The 21,739-nt window shown below is 41.8% G+C and overlaps 2 protein-coding genes across 2 annotated transcripts; one reads left to right on the plus strand and one right to left on the minus strand.

Moving 5' to 3' along the window:
* Positions 1–331: 331 nt before the first annotated feature.
* LOC136358553 (protein ELYS-like) lies at positions 332–8,682 on the plus strand. The gene is made up of 14 exons (XM_066314429.1): positions 332–454; positions 1,769–1,859; positions 1,946–2,035; positions 2,223–2,363; positions 3,121–3,225; positions 3,681–3,774; positions 4,075–4,198; positions 4,303–4,359; positions 5,396–5,542; positions 6,339–6,526; positions 6,703–6,847; positions 6,945–7,076; positions 8,268–8,415; positions 8,506–8,682. The coding sequence occupies exons 1-14, from the start codon at positions 332–334 to the stop codon at positions 8,655–8,657; spliced, it is 1,737 nt and encodes a 578-aa protein (XP_066170526.1). The 3' UTR covers positions 8,658–8,682.
* A 2,277-nt stretch (positions 8,683–10,959) lies between these two features.
* SCCPDH (saccharopine dehydrogenase (putative)) lies at positions 10,960–21,441 on the minus strand. The gene is made up of 12 exons (XM_066315956.1): positions 21,142–21,441; positions 20,875–20,987; positions 19,983–20,063; positions 19,403–19,532; positions 17,913–17,962; positions 16,329–16,457; positions 15,658–15,777; positions 14,592–14,711; positions 14,417–14,473; positions 13,367–13,478; positions 12,403–12,484; positions 10,960–11,964 (listed from the first exon to the last, which is right to left on the minus strand). The coding sequence occupies exons 1-12, from the start codon at positions 21,419–21,421 to the stop codon at positions 11,859–11,861; spliced, it is 1,380 nt and encodes a 459-aa protein (XP_066172053.1). The 5' UTR covers positions 21,422–21,441; the 3' UTR covers positions 10,960–11,858.
* Positions 21,442–21,739: the final 298 nt, after the last annotated feature.

The following is a 21,739-nucleotide window of genomic DNA, read 5'->3' on the forward strand; positions in this document are numbered from 1 at the left end:
CTGCACAGGTTGTGACAAACCCTTTCAAATTAAGTTCTATCTCACTAAATAATTGCAACATGAATCAGCACAGACAAGCACAGAAGTGTGATTTCAAGTTGTGTGTTAGGTTTAACTTCTACAGAATGTTATTTGTGCTAGGGAAAATACCAGGGCCTGTATATTGACAGGCTGGAAAATACTTCCTTTAGCATTGCAATAGGTTGGTATTTTCTTCTTCAGGGTGTATTTTTTAATTGAAACCTTTAGTTTGGCTGCTGTTTTTAAGACGGAATCTTAGTGATTGACTGCTGTCTTAACCTGTGTGTTTTGACTGATGTTTCAGACCCTGATGCTTTTGAAGAAATCTGGTCCTTTAATAAGTGAAGCCATTCGTGACAGCTACACTCGGTGTCTTGTAGCTGGCTTGCTGTCTCCAAGACTGGTTGATGTCCAGCCATCCAGTCTGAGTCAGGTGAGTGTACATTGAGGAATCCAGGGGGAAATACATCCATCTTATCCGAAGGCTGTAGAGGCTACGAGACATGACCATCTGAGTTTTATGTGACTATGAAGCTGCTCTGAGAGGCAGGTGTTGACATTATTTAGCAGAAGTAATAATATTCTTGGATCCAAACTCCGAGCTTGATACGGAAGAGACCCCTTGACAAGCTGACCCAGTCCATCGAATACTTATTTTGCAAGCCTGATGTAGGCTCTTAGATTCTGATTAGATTTCCTGATGTCAGCTCTGGTTGGGAAGTAACTTGGGAAAAATTTTAGGGTGACCTTTGCTGAATTGTGATCATATTGTTCAAAGACATGTTATGCATTTAAGGGGGGATTGCTTTTGGATGCTAGAAATAGAAATTTCAGAATTAGGTCAAGAAGATGGGTTTGCAATTTTGTTGGCCACCCTAAGCAGCATTTGGCATGTTTCCTTGCCTGAAACCAGATTTCAGAAAAAGATGGAAGTATGACACATGCATTCAAATGACAGAATGTGTAGAAATGTCTTTGAATGTAAAAATTTTATTTAGAAGGCAAACATATTGTTGAATATGTTTAAAAAAAGAGAAAAGGAAAAAAAAAAGAAAAAAGTAAAATTGTATGCAGGATCATTTCACCTGAAAGAAATGCCTGAACACCAGTTGGAATAAGCTATGACGTTATTTCCCATGTGTGTGCATGTCTGTGCATTATCCCTCTCAAGGACTGCCATGGCATTAGAATACAGTATTTGAACAGGCTGAAATTTCAGCCTACAAGAACTGAAATGTTTCACTACTTTATGGTCCTTTAACTAATTGTAACTTAGTGTTTTGGCTGTCAGAGCTGCTTCATGTCTTGCTGGTCTCGAGCTGCATGGCCTCAGCTTCACTGTTTCCATGCAAACACAGTCATGTTTGCTCTGTCCCCTTCATGTGTTCCTGATGGCAAAGGGGTGTGCCCAAAGTGCATAATGGGTATTAGCATAGGATGCTAGTGAAAAGAGTTAATTGAGACTCAGTAAATGAAGTCAGAAACCCCGAGGCACAGAAATAGAGATGAGAGCTAGCCTGTGTGAAGTTGAAATGTGAGAGGAAACTTTTCTGTGTTCCTCAAACTAGGAAGCAGTCCAGCCTGTGGCTAGAATTAAGAAAGAATCAAGAATGTGGAATTGGTTGTATTTGTATGAGTGGACTTTGTGATGCCTGAATGAGTATCCAGTTAGAAACAAATACTTCTGTTGAGGCCTAGGTATGAAAAGTGTGTGAGGTTGTGATTTGCTTTCGTCTTTTCCTTTCAGGAGGAGCAGTTAGAAGCAGTGTTGTCAGCTGCTGTGCAGACAGGCTCTTTAGAACTTCTGACAGGCTGCATTAAACACTGGACTTGTGAAGGTAATGGTGCTTGCATTGTTTTTATGTTGTGCCTGTTTTGGTTAGAAATTGTGGCTTCATGTGTTTTTTGTTTTCTCTTTTTAAAGAGCAGCCAAGTTCTGCTGTCAATTTACGGTTTGTTCTTGAGTGGACGTGGAACAAAGTGATCTGTACAAAAGATGAACTGGACCAAATCTGTGAGTACTGGGGGAGTCATTGTTGAACCCTCGAGTCATTCCTAGTAAAGGATCTTCCTCAGTAATCTGCCAGTGTATGCTGCTGGTTCTTGAAGTGGTTGTTTAAGTCTCCTGGGGTTGGTTAAGTGTCCTTTGGAAGTCTGCAGTTGCTGTGCTGACGGATGATTTAATCTCTGTCCTTGACAAGGTGTGCCACTGTTTGACGGCTCCTGCAACTTCATTGACCCACAGACATTACAGTCCCTTCAGCACTGCCAGCTGCTTCTGAGCAACCTCAGCACAGTCCTGAACTGTTTTCTAACAGAAGCCCGGGAGCTGACTGAGAAAGGTTGGTGAAAGCACTGCTGGGCCTTTGGTCTGTTTGTTAAGACTTGGAAGGATGCTTGAGTTGTAGGTGTGGAGACAGGAGCTGTTGTTGTTTTGGATGGTTGGGAGAGAGTCAGGTTGAGCAGGAAGGAGAAGTTTAAATGTGAGCTGTTGGGAGTTTGATTTAAGACACCTTGAGTTCAGGGGAGCAGCTTGTTGTGGAGTTCATGAGGCTGGGTAGGGGAGGCTACCCTGATGGAGCAGTGAGCTGGGTGGCAGTTACAGCAGCTGAGAGTGGTAATGCTGAGAAATGTTCCTGATGGTTAGCTAGCAATTGGTAGTTGTATGTAAACTGCTGGAAAATAGAAAGGAAACCAAAATTACTTGTAACTTGTAAAGCAAATTCCTTGAGATTTTAGCTGTTGAATTTAAAATTTTTTGTTGGCATATTTAGGGCAAAAGAAGACTCCAGCTTTGCTAGAGTAAAAATCTCTTGCTATGTGGAAAACAAATGTCTTTTTCCTGAGTATATTTCATAGTTTAGGCTTTTTCTTCAATTTTAATCTTTAGTGATTCTGTTTCTTTGTAATGATTGTTTTTGGGGGGGTGGTGGTGGGGGATTGTTATTTTTTTCTTCAAATTCAGAAGTGATCCAGAGGGATGACCTCAAAGACAGGCTTCTATTGTGTTTGTTTGTACTTTCTATTTGTTCTGTAAAGAGAGTTTTGTAAAAAGGAGAGGAATTGCAATACTCAAATCATGTTTTGCCTTTTTTTCAGGTTTTTCAGACTTGATCAACAAGCAGGTGGTAACCAGCCTCATTTTTTTGTATGCACAAGTGGTGATCTGGTTCTGTCGATCCAGTCTCCTTCCTGAGGGTTTAGGTAAGCAGAACCTGTAGCACCAGAACACTTGTTTTGGCAGTAAAAGCAGTATCTGCCTGTTTTGAACCTTTCATTGCTCAAGGTGGAAGTACAACTTGGAAATGCTTTTAATTGAGACACCTTATAACTACCATTGCCAGCCTTAATTTGTTTTGCAGATGCTCACATGTTCAGAAAGCCATTTCCTTTGAGAGGTGATCATTTAAGGAGTAACCTCGAGCTTACCCTACATGCTCTGAATGCTGTGTTGACTGCAAACATGAAACCAATCTTGAGACAAGAAGTAGTTGAGCATTTTGTCTTAGTTCTCCTTTAGTAAAGGCAGAAACAGGATTGGATTCGCTGAGAGTTGGAGGCATCTTGAGGTTTTGTGGTTTCTGTCTGTCTAGTCCAAAGTTTTAGTTGAAAAAACAGGATCTTACTTCTTTAACTTGCTTTTACTTTCTCACCTGTAGATGATCACATGCATTTGTCTAGACCTTTCTACAATTACCCTCTGATCCAGAGCTACTATACAGGTCACCGACAGAAACTCGAGCGTTTATCAAGGTAAGACTTAGAGGAAATCTCTAGAAAGCTGCCACTGTTAGACTGTGTGAGAGTGATTATTTTTGCAGTTAAAACCCTTTGTCTGCCCTTCTTTGGCATTACTTGTAACGCAGCAAGAAAGCAAACCTGGAATCCAAAAGGTCATTGCCACTCTTCTCTTGGGTTTGTGCTTTGGATGCCTGAATTAAGAAGTTCGTTGTGACCTAAGGACCATCCTTCCTCTGACTGAGAAATCAGTGACGCTGAGAGGCTGGAATGAGTGTTTTACTCTGTCCAAGCCCTTGCTCCCTTTTGTTGCAGAGGAAAATGGGATTCTGACTGCTTGATGATTGATGGAATGGTTTCCCAGCTGGGAGAGCAAGTGGAGAAGTTGTGGCGCAGAGATGAAGGTGGCACTGGGAAGTACCCACCTGTTAGTTTACATGTGAGTGTTCTGTTCCCTGAAAACCTCAGCAGCAGCAGCAGCCCCCTAAAGCCAATGTTCTGAAAGACAGGAGCATTAAAAAAGCTTTTCATCTTTCATTTCAGGCACTGCTGGATCTCTATTTGCTAGAAAGTATTGAAGAAAGTGATAAACATGCAATTGTATCCTTTCTGGATTTTGTTATTACTCCTTCAGTGTGTGCACATAAATGTTCTTACATGTTTTCACCTATGTGTTTTTTGCAAGGTCTTTTCTGATACAAGAAAACAGGTTCCCTAAAATATTAAAGATAAAAGTCTTGCTCAGTTTTTCTCAAAATGTAATTTAGTTTTTAATTTTTTTAAGCAATTTTTCCTGCAGCAAAGGACTGTGTATTAGAACAGTGAAATGTGAAATGTGCTACTTCAGAACAGTTTGTAACAGTGGTGTTCCAGTAGCTGATTTTTGCCAAAATCAATCATTTCCCAGCCCAGCTAATAGTGCTTGCTTTTTTTGTGTTAAAAGTACAAGCACACAGAATAATAAAGAGGGGGTTGAGAACAGTCATTGGGCAGAAGCCTAATTTTTTACACTGCTGTAACATGCAGATTTGCCTTGGTTGTTTGATGGCTGTACTGAAAAGGGAGCCTGGAGAGCAAGGGGTTAAGGATGGTTGCAGTCCCAAGCTGTGTTACTCAGACATGTCCCTAACATGGGATGTCAGAAAGGGAAGCTGACACTTGCAGTGAGGGATCCACATGCAGTTTTAAACACAGTTTCAATCAGTCAGTGCTAAGTTGCATTGTAAGGGCACCATAATTTGTGTTATTTTGTGAAGTCAGGAAATGAGAGAAACAAAACAGCTGTAAAACTTGTTTTCTTTAATAGTTAAGCATTGGATGTTCAAGTATGTTGATTGTCCAACTGGTAGCTTCCCTGATGGAAGCAGAAGCCTGAGTATATACCAAATATTTGCCTTTCTGATTTCCTTAGAGAAATCCACAAGTGTTTCTTTCTCCAAGTCTATTCAGAATGCATTTTTGTGATTACAACCTGATTATTGATAAAATAGGTGGTTATAGCTTAAAATGCCATGATCAATACATTGGGGTGTTCTGCTTTCTGCCATTTTCATATTCCTATTTCATTGTTTTGCCAAATATAACGTGATAAATGTTTAGTCTTAGTGATTTATTCACCTTAATGATATACTCTCAGACAATTTACTTGCTGCTGGATATCATGCATTCCTTTCCAAATAAAACAGAAACTTTACTTGTTTCCTTTCTAACTGCCTTTGCCATCCCTTGGGGTCTTGTTAAGTTGGTTCGAGGATTTTGGCTCCTAGATCACAATGATTATGAAGTAAGTGTGAAACAGTTGAGTTGGACACACATGGTACTGCACAGATGTAATAAATAAAAATATTTTTAAAAATTCGTACTTAGGTATTAGGAGCTATTGGAGCATAAGAAGCTTTTTTGTAACACTGCTCTGACATCTTCAGCAAGAAGTTATGATTTGAAATTTTGCTTTAACTACTTTGACAGGAATTTGATTAAAACAAAGGAGTAATCATCTTTAATTAACAATGCAGAGGAGTATAGTTGATTACAAAGGAGTAATCAACTTAATATTTGAATTTTCAAAGCTGTCCGTGGTTAGGTTTTCAGCAGGCTGGTTGGACACTGTTTCTAAAAGAGTGTTTTGGACCCTTGAAGCATGGAAACTGTGATGGTAGCAGGAAGATTTGAGACAGAAGACTGCAGAAGTGACTTTTCAATCTATTAGCTATTCTTCTTTATACTGAATGTTGTCACTGTGTCAATACAACCGATTTTTTTAATAGCATTCGTTATCTAGTAATGTATTTATTAAATACAATGTATTTGATAAATGCAATGTTGTACACAGAGTTTTGTGAACTTAGAAAAATCTGAATTGTTCCTTTGAAGACATCCATGTTGTTTTGTATGGCTGATTTTTTTTTTCCTGCAAATGCTGAAGAATTTTTACTGAAGTGTCCTGGATCACATGTTTTGTTAGTTAGACATCTGTGTTTGTCTAAGCCACGTCCAGCCTTGCTGCAGAAAGTTTTGTCTGTGTTTGTTGCTCGGGTGTTGTGTATCTGTGATAATACAGCTGCTCTCAACCTGTCCAGAACTCCCTGGCCCTGCTCTTCCATCCAGCTACAATCAAGACTGTGTCATGGCAGCACATGAGGATAATTCAGTCACTCATGTGCCAGGGGGAGCACAGGCGAGCCCTCAGGTACATGCAGATGATGAAGCCGTCGATGTCCAGCAGCAGCGAAGTGCGGCTGTTGCTCACCGTCTTGTTGTCCAACAGGTGAGGAAATCTCCCACCGTTTTGGCATTCACATACTGGGAAATGTGGAGAAGTGATGATCCAAAGGGGGCTCCCCTCCATTTCCTTTGATCTTTGAATGAATATGCCATCGCCGTGGGGCATCTTTTTGGCTCCAGTGTTCCCATTGCTTTCCATGTCCAAATCCTTAACTGCAGGTGCATGGTGGAGGCTTGGGGTCTGTTGCAGCAACACACCACAAAGTTAAACATAGAAGAGCTGCTAAAGCACATGTATGAAATCTGTCAGGAGATGGGGCTCATGGAGGATTTGCTGAAGCTGCCCTTCACAGACACAGAAAAAGTGAGTTTGGAGAAAAACCAGAAAAATCTTAACTGTCTCTTTGGCAAGAGAAGAGGCAGAATCGTAATTGATGTTTGAAATGCGTTATTTCTCACAGGAGTGTTTGGAGAAGTTTTTGCAGACCAAATCGGGTGTTCAGAACCATGAATTCCTCTTAGTCCACCATTTGCAGCGTGCCAACTACATCCCAGCACTGCAGCTGAATCAGTCCATGAAGGCCAGTCTGACGGTAAGGGTGGATGTCCTGCTGTGTGCAAGTTTCTGTCCGTGTGTCTGATCACTTTTGATAGTCCTCAAAAAAAAAAAAAAAATCCTGCTTCGTCTTTTATATCATTCTTGGAAAGACTAGGAATAAGTTCCTACATAAGTTCCTGCAGCTGAACCTAAAAGCTGGCTGAAATAGTTTTACTGAAATAGTTTTACTACTGCTAACTGCCATGTGAAGCTAAAAATTAAATGTTGCAGACAATGGTTGACACCACTGAAAGTTTGTTTGCATCTGAGTAAAAAATAGGTATCTTTTCTACCATCCCATTTTTTCATTCAGATCATCAGATCCCTCTGTTATATATGGTAGAGACTATGGAAGTTATTTGTGTTACTTTTTCCTTTGGAATAAAGAGTATGTTGTATGTCATGTTTTGTATCTTTACCTGAGAGCGGTCTGGATGCTGGACAGGTAAAATATGTGTAGTGGGGTTTAGTTGTGATTTTGGGTTATTTTCTCAAATTATAGTGCAAACTCTGATTTCCATAGTTTCATGCTACCAATTTTTTAAAAATAAATTCTACCGTTTCTCAAAATATCCAAATTAAATTTTGTGTTATTTAAACTTCTCTTAGGCGATCTCTGATGCATGTGTTGTTTTTTGAAAGTGTATTTTTCCAGTAAATCAAACTTAAAAGGTAGTCTTGGAAGTTTTAAGTCATGTATTTGAAAACTGTGTTCCAGACAGAAGGTGTGGGTAGGTAGATTTTCTTAACTCATTTTAATTTTCGTATTATATTGTCCAACATACTTTGCAGTTACCCTGTGTATTCAGTGATCTCAGACATCTGTATTTCATGGTAACCAGGGGAATGCCTACTGTTCCATAAGATATTTGAAAATTGCAGGTGTAACATGCAGTAAGAAGTAACATATAAGAATATGGCTCTGCCAAGTGTCATAGTCCTTTTAACTAGGAGTTTTATGTTCTGCTTTTATTCCAGTCTTCCTTGCACTTATCCAAAACTACCAAGTGAAGTTGATGTGGGCTCCTGGGTGGAGCTTGGAACTTGCTGTGGCTCTGTGCAGTGGATTTGTTCTCCTCTATCTATAGAACAAATTCAGGCCTTAGTTAGAATGGGCAGAGGTAGTTCTGTGCAATGAACTTCTGGTAAATGGTTAACTTCTTGCTTTACCCATTTCCTTTGTCAGAATGATCATGACCCTCGCTTGAGAGAGAGAGCAGTTGCCAGAAATTCTCTGTTAGACCAATATATCAAGATCCTTCCCACAGTTCAAAGGAAGCTGGCAGTAGAGCGAGCCAAGCCGTACCGTCTGCCTTCATCGGTCTTAAGAGAAGGTACTTTTAGAGAATTGAGGGAAACACAATGTGCAGCTGCCCACCACTTTGGTTACACAAGGCTGAGACTTTTCCCTCTTGCTTTTACAGTCCCAAGGCCAAAGCCATTATCAACAGCAACAAGGCAGGCTAATGCAGGAAATGTACACATAAGTACGAGTTTCATCAGTAGAGTGCTGTCCAGACTTAAAGAAGCATGGCTAGGAAACAAGAAAACAAATTTCTCAGAATACAATAAGTAAGCAGCCTTTTCAAAAAGTTTAGCCTTGTTCTTTGTATTTGAGGGGAGAGAAAAAAAAGAAGAGAAATCTGTTTGAATTATGTTAATGTCTTGGTGGGAAGGCATACATGTGAAGGTATATGGTGTTTTGCTTTTTTGCACATAAAATATATAACATTTGAGACACAATTCATCATAAGTAATATTTGGAGAAACATTTTTCTGCTATGATATTCTTAGTTAGGCAAATGCATGTATTTACATTATGAGAAATGTACTTAAGGCAGCTGAAACTAAAGCTTTGACTACCACCAAGCTGTTGGTGTACAGACTGAGAGACAGACAAAAAGTGCCTGTCACTTCCCTGTGGGCCTAATATATCACCCCCAGCAGTGAGGGTTCACCTGTATTTCTTGTTCACAGAATGTTTTCGTTCTGCATCATCTGAGATGATCACAGCATGCTGTTTGTCATTTCTTTCTTGATGTTCCCAGTCTCAGTTGTGTATTTTAACAGGTTGCTGGATTTGGTGGTTCGTCCTGTTCCTTCCCGCTCTGCGGCACAGGATGAGAGCCAGCAGTCCCTGTGCCCGGCTTCTACTTCTTGTGTGGCATCCTCCAGCCCCCTGAGATCAACCACACATCGCTCCAGCTCCCTCAAGAGTCTGCCAAGGGCAGCAGAGTTGAATTTACTGGAAACTCCTCTTGTAGTCAAGGTTTGTATTTCAAAAAGTCAGTAGCAGCCAACCAAACCAAAAGCTTGTGAGCTTTGTTTAAAATGAACCCCCGGATTCAAATTGTGAGATATTTTTAGCATGCATATAGTTACTGTATACACAGTCCTTTTGGAAGCAGTAAAATGGGAACAGAGGTATGTTTAGTTTTCAGTTAAATGCAGTGGTCACCTTGTCCCACAGCTTTGAGAAATACACTTGTTTTTATCACATGGAACAAAGTAAGTTGAACCTGGACTTTCCAATCTATACTTAGCTGCTTAAAGATGAAATTTGTGGCTTAACCATGTCAGTGTTCAAGTGCTGTGTACCTTTGTGTATTAATGTGCATTTGTTGTGTTTGATGTGCATTTCTACACCCAAGAACTGCTTGCTTCAGACTCTTAATCCAGTCACATGAATGACAACTTAGCAATGTCAGTGATGGCAGTCTGTCAGATTCAGTGACGACTCTCAGCAGTTTTGCTTATCAGTTGTTTGTTTTATATGGTATTTCCAGTCACTGCCATCAAAATGTTAACCACACAAGGCAGTAACACCTCACATGGCCCCTTGTTTCTGATCTTTTTGCCTTTGCCTACCTGAACAAAATCATTGCCATCTCCCTAAATTATAACCTTTTTCTTGTTATGAAACATCATCTATACTATTGAACTAGCTTCATCATTCTGCTAAGTCTTTTAATACTGTAAAACATTTCTGACCCTGGAAGATCTGAACACTACTACATGAAGATACGTAGGTATTTTTACAGTACTGTTCGTTCATCTTATGTACAGACTGATTAACTGGTGCAGAAATAAGCTGAGGCTGTTGCTCAGTTGACTGAGTAATTGAAATTGATCTGAAATAGAGTAAGTGAAAATACTGCCATGTGGAGTAATGGTTGTGTGCTTTTAAAAGAACAGTGTAGAAATTGAAAAAATTACTGATAGGAGAGAACACTGTAGACAAAAAGATGCTATATTCTTGCTTCTTTAGGAAATTTGAAAAATAACCTTTCTGTTGCCATGACTGAAGCTTTATGCATTGGGAACCCAACTGTATTTTACCCTGTCAGAGGCAGTGGGTCACTCTGGCTGTGGAGCAGTGCAGAGGGCACTGCAATGGGATGGTCACTGCTGGTTGTGTACACACCTTGTGTTGGAAAACTGCTCCTGGTCATGGGCGGTGGCAAATGGTCAGTTCTGAACAGAAATATCAGAAACCGAGCACGTGAACTGCACACAGGGACTGCTCTGATCCCTGTGCCTCAAATACATAAGCTCTCTGCTGTAAGGTAGTACAGAGTGTGTACGTATGTTTCACATGCAGGGGTGAGAGGAAGGGAAAAGCTTTTCAGTGTCTTCAGTTTCATCTAGCTCAGTATGAAATTAGTCTGTTTGCTACTGAGTAAAGCTTTAATAGACTTTTTTAAACTTCAGGTTATTGAAGACAGTGCAGTGACAGCATAAACTTAAGAAGCAGCACCTAAACCAACATGATATAGTGAACTACATCCATAAAGTAATCTTCAGTACAGCTATGATACTATAAAGCATCAGTTTGTATGTGATTTGCCTCAGAATAATAAAGGTGAATGTGACACAAGTTGAGGGAGATAGAGACTTTTATGACCTTTATATATCTCAGTAATCTTTATAGTTTTTACTGTTACAACAAAAAAAAGCCTCTACACAGAAACAATTTAATGTAGTCACATCCCTGAAAACCATGAAGGCTACCTTTCAAATATTCCTGTAACTCAAGACTTCCATTGCCCATAAACACAAACCCAGAAATCAGACAGCAGGACAAGACACTCTCATTATTCTTATGCTAACAGCAAGAAGCAGGCTCATCAACCACAGTATCAAGTAGTGTGAAACAGGCCAGTGCACCCAAATCCTGGATCACATCAAGTCAGAGTCCAAAAACAATCAACAGAACAAGCCTTCTTTACAGAAGCAAAAGCACAATACAGTTCATGACTAACTTAACTAACTACAGAAGCTACACAGAAATCTGCACTAAGAACAATTATTAAATAAAGATTAATTGAAGATGTTAATACAGACATATACCAAACACACAATGAGGAGTAACTAGTAGCTTCATCTACTTAAGGCACTTTTCTTCCCAGGCTGCCTGCTTTACATACATAGTTGCAGAATGGGGTGAAGCGAGGCAGTTATGGTTACTTGTGAAGCAGATGCTATAGTGGGTCCATGAAGCAGGAACCTGAACTTAGATGACCAAGATTAGAATTCCAGAATTAGTACCCAAGAAGTCACCAATTTAATAAATCTGTGAATTAACACTCAATACCCACCCTTTAGGGGTTTTCTCACTATAGCAAATACTATTATAGCTTTTAACTCTAATTTTCTTGTGTTTCTACTGCAAACAATAGCACAGTGAAACTGTTTTATGATTAGGCTTTTGCAGCCAAATGAGTTTTATTAGAGTTAGACCCAGGAAAAGTGTTAGTTCATACAGTTATGTTTGACTTCAGACTTCAGGCTTGCTAATAACAGAGAACTCAACACCACGCTTGTTGAGGCGATCAATCAGTTTTGTTTTGGAGAAGGCGGCTCCTGGAGAATATACACCACCCCTGTTAGTGAAAATCGAAAAGGAAAAACATCAGTGGCACAGTGATTGAGGGATCTTTTTTCTGAAGCTATGGATGTGCTTCCCTAAGAAAGTAAAAGCCATTTTGTCTGAGAAGAGAGTGGGTAAGGCATTTGGCAGGGTGGCTATAATCAGGTTCATTTCTGCATCCAGCAAGCTCTGTAGGAACCACTCCATTAACTGAACATAAAGACATTGATGCAAAGGCCTGATTTAAAGCCTACGACTCCATACTTTCAAACTGATTGGCTGGTGAAGAGCAAGTGGCTTTAAATCAGCCTGTGGTAAAGCATCTCCCTTGCACAGCTATCTGGGTGAGACAACACAAATCCACAGGGCTGATTAAGTGTCTTTTCAAAGAAACATCTGCACACAGTAGCTGTAAGGGAAAGCAAGCTGCTCAGCATGGGAAGGTTCTTACCGTTTAGGCAGAGAAGCTGTATCTTCCAGAAGAGACAGACCTGCCTGAACCATTGCAATTGGTGTAGCAATATATCCAGGCTCTGACAAAAAAAAACAAACCAAAACAAAATCCCCCAATGAAATACACTGTGTTGAAATGTGGAACGTAATCTTGTTCTTCCCTAGAGCATTCTCAATAACATTCTCAATAACAATGTCTTTGGCAATGAAACAGCCTTTCCCATTTAAGAACATCTTTTTTTACCTAGTAATCAGACCAAGTAGCTGGTGAAGTCCTTAAGATCTAATCCAGACAAATACTGCTTCATGTAACGGCCTCTAACCACACAACTGTGAGTGACCATATCATGGTGACAGAGGGCTCTATGACACAGCAAGGGCTTTCCCCATCCTGTGCTTAAATTCAGAATTTTAACACACAACACTTGCATTCTGCCACATCTCTAGTTATCTGAAGATGCTATGCTACAGTAGCACCTTTTTGAATGTACATTCTTGCTCTCTCCAAACTTCAGGTGTCATCTCCCCTCAAGGACTGACCTGAACATAAGTATGTGATACTTTGAAATTGTATCACACTGAACCTGTGATACAATATCACACTGAACCTGTTTAAGTTCACTCTCAGGGAACTGGAAATAAACAAAGCACTAAGTCCAGGCTGTAACAATTAAAAACTATCCTTAAAGCCCTCTTCCTTCAACAGGTCTGCTCTGCAAAAACAAAAATTAGACCAGGGAAAATCAGAGGAAAGAGAATGACACAAATGCAAGTGAACCGACTATTTCAAAAAGCAGGTCACAATGAATTCTAGTATCCCCGTTAATACACTGTAAAGGCTGTTGGCTTTCTTCATGTTGCAAGTGCTTCTCAAGGGTGAAAGGGACAGCAGTGCAATCATAAACGTATTTTAGAGCAGGGAATGCTAGGCAAAACCAGTCAGCTGCTACTAACACTAGTACCTGGTCCTTTCACTTCAGTGCAGATCTTCACATTTGGTTTGCCTTTTTGGGGATCTTGTCCCTCGCTGTAACCCTCGCCAAAGAAAGTCATTGTAAAAGAGGTTCCATCCATCTGTAGTGGACAAGACAAGCATGGTCACCAAAAGAGAAACTGAATGTTACCAGGAAAGCACAAGTAGTAAATATAAATATCCAAATTCTACATAGAGAATCCTGCCAAATACTGTAATCCATTTAAACATGAGAGAAGTTATTTTGAATTACTTATAATCTAAATTTTTAATTGCTTCCCCTTTGCTGGGCACTGTCCTTGTACTAAAGTCTGTTCTCTCACCACCTTCAGTCCTGGGTTTCTGTGAATCAGTCTCCCTTGGTCATCACCTTTGACGGAGTGCTCTGAGCTATCCACGGGAAATACATCAGGCCCAGCAACATTTTCCATTTATTCCTCATAGGAGTAAGACACACTTTGATGTCTAAGAGCAGAAGGCATGATTATTTAAATACCCAATAACTGTCTGAACAGGCATGTGCACACACAGCATGCATTTGGGCCTAGGGGGGAAGCCGTATGAGGAGCAGCTGAGGTCACTGGGTCTTCTCAGCCTGGAGGAGACTGAGGGGAGACCTCACTGCAGTTACAACTTCCGTGTGAGAGGAAGAGCGGCAGAAGATCTTCTCTCTGGTGACCAAGGAAATGGCCTGAAGTTGTATGAGGGGAGGTTTAAGTTGGATATTAGAAAAGGTTCTTCACCCAGAGGATGGCAGGGCACTGGAACAGGCTCTCCAGGGAACTGGTCTGCGCTGAGCCTGACAGAGATCAAGAAGCTCTTGGACAATGCTCTGAGGCACATGGTGTGACTCTTGGGATGTCCTGTGCAGGGCCAGGAGTTTGGCTTTGATGATCCTTGTGGGTCTCTCCTAACTCAGAATATTCTGTGATTGATTTAGAAATTACTTCTTTGTGACTAAGCAGTTGACCCTAAATTACTATTCCAGCATTACTGCAACAAATGTATTCTATAACTGTGGTAGAAAACAGTCAGTTACCTGCTTCTGGGTTGGTCCTTCCTTTGTGAAGTATCCACCAGAGAAAAATTTCGGGTACTGTATGAATAGAGAAGAGAAAAAAAGAAGAAAAAAACCAAAGAAAGACCAGCAGTAAATTAAAGGGGAAAAAAAGATATCTCCAAACACTAAATCATTTTGTGTTTGGAAAACTTACTTTTGTGAGAAGTTTTCTTCCAAAGTTGAACTTCACCAGAAGAAGAAATAACATGCCCATAAACATCAGCTTGAGAACAGAGCCAAGACCACCTAAAGTTACGTAAGCGCCATACTGGACCTGAAGCAAGAATGTATTTTCAGTGATAGGATTTACAGTAATTTTTTCCATCAGTTGATTTTTATAAAGCAGTCTACCCCCAAAGTAAGATGCAGTTGTTTCATACAGGATGTATGAGTTTAAATAGGGCCTTAAGCAATTGTCTTAGTTCTAAGGAACTGTCTGAAGAATGATTCACTTTATCATTCATTCTGGGAAGACAGTGTAACTACAGAGTGAAGAGGGAGCATACATGGTAAACAAGAAAATAAAACTTTACAGAAAGATGAGTTTTGGTATCCAATTTCAGCCTTCTCTCCTAGGTCTTCCTTTTCTCCCCTTTGTGCTTTTCTTAAAGAGAAACTGAAATAGCAAAGGCAAGCCTTTCTCATTTGTACCTTTCAAGTATGTTTTTAAAGTACCATCTCACTCTCATTGCTTAACTGATGCCTGTGATTTCTGCACAGCAGTTACACAGATTGCTGGTGCTCATTTCCTCTCAGGAAACCATGGAAAACAAAAATTTATCATCTTTTCCACCTTTACTTCACACTGCCTTTACTCTGCACACTGGAGTCCCAAACATCAAAGAAATCTTAAGATATAAATGAGCAGCATATGAATTCTTTATCAGAATATTTACTACACTATACTGAGCTGGCTATAGCTACCACAGACTACGATTATGATGCTTTTGGAAGCTTTGCTAATACAAGAAAAGTCTCTGCATAGAAACAGAATTTAATATATTTATCATGAAGGCTACTTTTCAGATATTTCTGAGACTCAAGGTTTCCACTCCCTACAAATACATACCCAGAAATCAGACAGCAGGAGAACCCAAAAAGAGAGTCTCCTAACTATCATGCTACCAGCCAAAGGCAGGCTCATCAGCCACAGTCTCAAGTAGCATGAAACAGAGGCCAGTGCACCCAGAAGACACAATGTGCAAATAACAGTAACTTACAGGTGTTTGCTGCAACTCGGTGTGCAAATAACGCTGAGTCCTTTTCACAACAGACCCATCAGATCCCATGAATGTAATGCAGTACTCCTTGAATTCCGGACTGTAGAACAAAAATCCTCTGCAAATGAAAAAAAAAATTAAGTCAGAAAAAAAAAGTTCCAATCTTCACACAAACTGAAAGAAACTGACCATAATGGCCTTACCATTACCAGTTTTCTCTCAAGAGTTTTTTGACATTATCTCTTTTCACTCTAAGCAAGCAATTCCAAATACATCCCTGGCTCACTCGAAATTCACTATATATCACTATATATAATTCACTATATGCACTATTTCAAGGATGAATTTAGTAATCAATGTAACAGTCCTTTACTTTTTTTCCTTCCATGCTACTAATCACTTCTGAAATCAAAAGTTTCCCATGTCACTAAAAGTTCTTTAGAATGCATTAACTTTGAGACCCAGTAAATGCTGGAACATGTTCTCTTTTCACTAAGATATGAACAAATCAGTAAAACTGAACTTATCTTCAGTTCTACTAGGTGAGCATCTATGTGTTAATACTAAAGTCCTAAATGCATCTTTTTAGTACTGAATACTGTAGCAGCCTGTATCACAAATACTGGAACTGTTAGGAGACCATATGATGTTCCACATCATATGCCTATACCTTTTTTAAGCTTTGCGCCAACTACTGGAACAGGAGCATATCCGATCTGTCTGCGAAGCTTTTTCAGGTTGTCTTCATCTGCAAGGCCATAGACAGCTGACTTCCAGGTCCCATCATGTACAGCAACACCCTTGTGACATACCACAAAACAGTCATTAGTTCAGTGTTTAAAGGTTTCATGGATTATTTTAGTAATATTAGAATCACTACATGTATTACAACTATTACATATAAATGTTATGATCATAGTATATTGGAATGGTGTGGGTTGACCTTGGGGCTGGATGCCAGGTGCTCACCAAGACACTCTGTAACTCTCCTCCTAACTAAGATAGGGAGAGGGGAAAATAAGACGGAAAAATCCCTTGTGTGTCAAGATGAAGGCAATTTATTAAAGCAAAAGCTGCACATGGGAGCAAAGGTGTAGCAGTAAAAATGCCTCCCCACTCCCCTACCTTCCCCCCACCTTCTTCTCTTTTCCTATAGTCTTTATTGCTGAGCAGAACTCACACAGTCTGGAATATCCCTTTGGTCAGTTTGGGGCAGCTGTCCTAGCTGCGTCCCCTGCCAGCATCTTGCCCACCCCAGCCTATGGGGTGAGGGGGGCAATGCTGCAGAGGCAGCCGTAGTGCTGTGCCAGCACTGCTCAGCAGTAGCCAGAACACTGCTGTGTTACTGACACCTCTGTGGCTGCCACACAAAGCACAGCACTGTGAGCTGCTGGGGGGAAATGAACTGTTTATCAACCAGACCTGACCAATCTCCACCCCTCATTCCACATGATCTGCAACATACTCAGGACCCACAGAATTTAATACATATCTTAGCTCTTCTGACCATCTCAGTGTAGTTAATTCTCATTCTTGAGATCCCTTCTTACCAACACTTTGAACTTATGCTATATATTTAAATGTGTCTTCATACCCAACATACAGATTTATACATTCCTGTTAACTACTATCCCCTGTTCCTTAACAGACAGATACTACTCTCCCATTCCATGCGCTTCCTCCACTCCTACAGATTTAAGAACAAAAATGGTTTGTAGGCAAGATGGGTGCCCATGCCAGGAGCAGCAGTGTTTGGTGTTGGGCATCGAGACTGGCTTGGATCATTGTTGCATTGTTTTAACAACAGCATTAGGATTATTACATATATTACACATCAATACAATTACTACCTACAGGTATTATTACATGCATGAAAGTACATTGAAACAACTCTCCCCTCCAACAATGAATAAAAAATCCAAACAGCCTAACATAACACTAGGATTACTGGCAATACACTGTGGACCTGTTACACTTTCACTTGTGTAAGGATCCTTCCCACATCTGTGCAAAAACAAAATAATTCTTGGAACAGCTTACAGTGTAGGTAGACAGCTCTACAAACAGACCTTACAAAAGGGTGTTTGCTTAGGATACTTTTAGTAGCTCCTAAAGAATAAAGTTCTTAGATTTATCATCAAAGACCTGCCAGTTTGCTCCTTGGTCTGACTTAATGTGGCAACAGTTATTCTGACAGGCTGTGGTGATGTTATCACAAATACTCCTGAGTTTCAGGAAGGGAGAAACCAACTAACCTCAGGCCCAGATTTCACCGATAGGAAACTCTCAACAGCAGTCAAAGTGCCTGTAAGGAAAGGGAAACGTTACTTGGCATATGCAGTCATTAGTCTGCAAAGCCACAGAAGGCTCTGGTAGACTCAAAACAGCAGGCCACTGACATTTTCAGCTGAAAAAGCAGAGTTTCATCTTCATCTCAAAGCAAAATAATGTAACATTAAGACACACAGCTATTCGAGTTAGCAACTATTATATTTCTTGTGTAAATTACTTCAATACAGGTGACTAGTATTATCTCCATTTTTTTTTTCATTTCTCTTATCTAGGTAATGAGATACTATAAAATATTCATTAAAAAAAAAAAAAGGAAAGTAATATTGAGAGCCACATTAATTTCCCCCCAAGTTTCAAAATAAAGGATGATGTAGGCTGTGAAACTGAACATAAACTTAAAAATTTTGGTACACCCAAACTACAAAAAACCCACCACCAAAACGAAACAACCCACCATCCCCCAAAAACACACAAAATATCCCAAAATATTTAATTTTAGCGTAGCTTAAAATAGTGTTTTGCAAAGAATGCTTAGTTTGATGAATAGCAGAACAACACAATGCCTCCAAATTCTGATTTCTTTTGCTTTGCTTAGTTCCTTCTGAGACTGGAAAACTCTATTTGTATAGCAAGAAACTGGATAGACAGGGTAATGCCATAAAGTCAAAATAGGAAGAGATAAAAGAAATCTTTATTCAAAACAGGCATCAAACATCAAATGACAACCTCATGAACATCCAGATACTCATTTCCATGCCTTGTTTCTCCTCCAGTCAGATCTGAATTGAGGTTTCATCAACTGAATGCTGACTCCACTAATCCCATTTAGCAGCCTTTTTAAGAGTCCATAAAAGCAAAACATTTGGATACTCTTACGGACCCTCCCAACTTAAAGTCAGACCTGATGAACAGAGTGTCTTCATCTGGGATTGGGATCAAGTAGTATTTACATAGAGTTAAATCCTCTCCCATATATTCTTAAATATACTTCTCTTTCAGTTACCCTCTAGCTGTTATTAAAGTAAAAGGCACTGTATAGCACTGTCCTGCTACTCACACAACAGCTTCTCAGAGCTTCCAGCTGAAAAAGGAAACTTTTTGGAGGGGGCCCATGAGCATCACCGAGTCCAGCCCTTGTAAGTGAATGGCCCACAGGGGATGGAACCCACAACCTCGGCGCTGTTAGCACCATGCTCTGAACAACTGAGCTCATCACAGGGCCCCCTCAGTGAGCAATATGACCATGAATCCCTCCCCTACCCAATGACCCATCCAATGGGAATATGACTTGGAATTTCTCTCTACCACATTTGGTTGAAACCGGTCACCTGGCAAAGGCAGGCAAAAAGAGACGATGACAAGGTTTCCAAGGGACCACTGCTGCTTTAGGAAACCAGATGAGAGCATAATCTGCATTTCTTTTTCACCATAAAAATTCACTTATTCTAGTCACCTTTCAACTTGTCTCTGGTGTACAGTACTCCCATATCCGCCGGTATGGAGTCAAAGCCACAGCTTCCAACGACATATACTCCCTTTTCTGCAGCTTTTTCATTGTATTTCATGTACATTCCTTCCAGAAACTGAAACACAGCCAGAACAAATATTTTAAGCTGAAATTCACTCTTGGCCATACCTAATACTAGCCATCAGTGCTTCACTGTCACATGACAGCACCCTCCATGCTTCAAAACAAGTATCTTTGACAAATATATACGATCCCTAGTCTGTAGTATAAAGTTTCACAGCAGTGAGAAGAAAAAAGTAGAAAATTCCTATGTAGAATAACAGAGACCTGAAGCAGAATTCAGCAATTTGGTATTTCTACAGAGAACCAAAGAGGCTCCTGTCTTAAGAGTAAGAAAACTATACAAGTATAGTGTACTTTAAAATAATCACTGCATCTCAAAATTGTAGATCAGGAGGCAGAATTTGTCTTCATGTTCAGAAACATTAGCAGAAGCATGAAACATACTAAACAAACACTCCTTTTGCAGAGCCTTGATATAAGGCAGTGGTTTTCTGTTACGTACCTGAGGTTCTCCACTAATGTCAATGCAGCTTGCACCATTTTCAACACAAGCTTCTACCACAGGTTCTCCAAAGAATCTATACTATAGAAGGAAAGAACACGAGATGTAACAAAAGAAAACCCACACACCACAACTCACCCAGTGTGCTTTACCTAAAGTACATTTCTGCAATATAAGTGAACCTGGTGGCTACTGATTTTTCTAAGTGGGGCTAAAACTCAACAGCACTTCTATTTCTTGGGAGTGTGGGGAGAAGAAAACATAAACTTCACTGATAATGGAGCTTGCTGCAGACTACTGCACCTGATTACTCTCATAAAATCAGATCAGATTACCAAGACCAACTGAATACTGCCACTAATTTCACTTCACACTTTCTGCACTCTTATTATCTGCATATTCTCTACTTAAACGCTGTGAATTTCAAAGACAGGGTCATGAGCCAACTTCCACCTCGCAGACTTTGATGCTCTCAATGCACTGAAATACTGCCACTGAAGGTTTTAAAAGGGCCAAGAGCGCCTCTGGCAACAAGCCTGTGGGCCCCTTTTCCAGCTCCATGTTTAACCCTAACACCAGTGACATTTTGGCCCAAACCAAAACGCTGGGCCAAATTTTAGCATCAGTATCTTAGGCTGCTTGTTAAAGACTGAAAACCAACCCCGCTATATTTCAGTGCGGAGACCCGTCCGTGAGGACGCATCACCTGCGATGGCGGTGGGAAACCCTTGTGCCACTGCAGTCCACAGTCCACTCGGAACTCCGGGGTCGAGTTCCAAGAGCTGCGCTGTGCCTGCGCGGCCGCGGCAGCTCCCCGTGCTCCCGCAGCCGAGGCGCGGCCCCGGAGAAAGAGGCCGCGGGGGCACCGCCCCGGCCGCATCCCCGCACTCACCGGGCCCACGCAGTTGAGCACCAGCCGGGTCTGCCTCGCCATGGTGGCCAGCGAGTCCGCGTCGCCAACATCGCAGAGCAGCACGCCGACCTCCTCCCCGGGCGCCGCCTTCCCTGCGCACCGGAGACCGCCGTCACCGACACCGCTCCGCCCGGGACGAGCCCCCTCCTCCCCGGCGCAGCGCCGGGGCTCGCCCCGCTTCGCTCCTCAGCCCTTCCCCGCACACCCGACCCGCCGGGCGCCCCCCGCCCCGGCCGCGGCCCGTACCCAGCCGCTCGGCCGCCCGCTCCAGCACCGCCCGCAGCTTCTCGCGGCTCCGCCCGGCCACGGCCCAGCGCAGGCGGCCGCCGCACAACTGCCCCTCGCCGGCCGCCGCCGCCGCCGCCGCCCGCGCCACCTCCTCCACCACGAACTGGCCGGTGAAGCCCGAGGCGCCGAACACCACGATGTCGTAGAGCCGCCCGGCCGCGGCCGTCTTGGTGCCGCTGCGGGCCGCCATGGGGACGGCAGCCTTGCTACTGGCGGCGGCGCCGGGCAGCGCTGGCATGACGGCCCCGCTCCGCTCCGCCCCGCGGCCCCGCCCCGCGCCCCCTCGGGCTGCGCCGGTGCCGCCCGGCCCGTGCGCCGGCAGCGGCCTGCGCTCGCCTTGCCGCGGGGAGCGGCGGCGTCTGGGCCGTCTGTCGGATCGTGTGGGAGTACGTGTGTGCCAGGGTACGGCCGAGGGCGCCTGGAGCCCAGCGGCGTAAGCCATGTTTATAGCGAGAGGCCACCGTAGAATCAGAATGGTTTGGGTTGAAAGGGACTTGAAGATATCTCGTTTCAGCCCCGTAGACAAGGACACTTTTTACTCGACCAGATTGCTCAA

Source organism: Sylvia atricapilla, chromosome 3 (assembly GCF_009819655.1).
Source record: "Sylvia atricapilla isolate bSylAtr1 chromosome 3, bSylAtr1.pri, whole genome shotgun sequence".
Lineage (NCBI taxonomy): Eukaryota > Metazoa > Chordata > Aves > Passeriformes > Sylviidae > Sylvia > Sylvia atricapilla.

Bases quoted from the DNA above. Each gene is read 5' to 3' on its own strand.
- SCCPDH (XM_066315956.1), bottom strand. From the start codon at position 21,421: ATGCCAGCGCTGCCCGGCGCCGCCGCCAGTAGCAAGGCTGCCGTCCCC. The intron at 16,458-17,912 runs GTTAGTTGGTTT...GTATGTCACAAG, and splicing joins CGGTGAAATCTGGGCCTGAG to GGTGTTGCTGTACATGATGG. The intron at 12,485-13,366 runs GTACTAGTGTTA...TTTTTTTGTCAG, and splicing joins CACTGAAGTGAAAGGACCAG to AGCCTGGATATATTGCTACA.
- LOC136358553 (XM_066314429.1), top strand. From the start codon at position 332: ATGCTTTTGAAGAAATCTGGTCCTTTAATAAGTGAAGCCATTCGTGAC. The intron at 2,036-2,222 runs GTGAGTACTGGG...GTCCTTGACAAG, and splicing joins AGATGAACTGGACCAAATCT to GTGTGCCACTGTTTGACGGC. The intron at 7,077-8,267 runs GTAAGGGTGGAT...TTCCTTTGTCAG, and splicing joins CCATGAAGGCCAGTCTGACG to AATGATCATGACCCTCGCTT.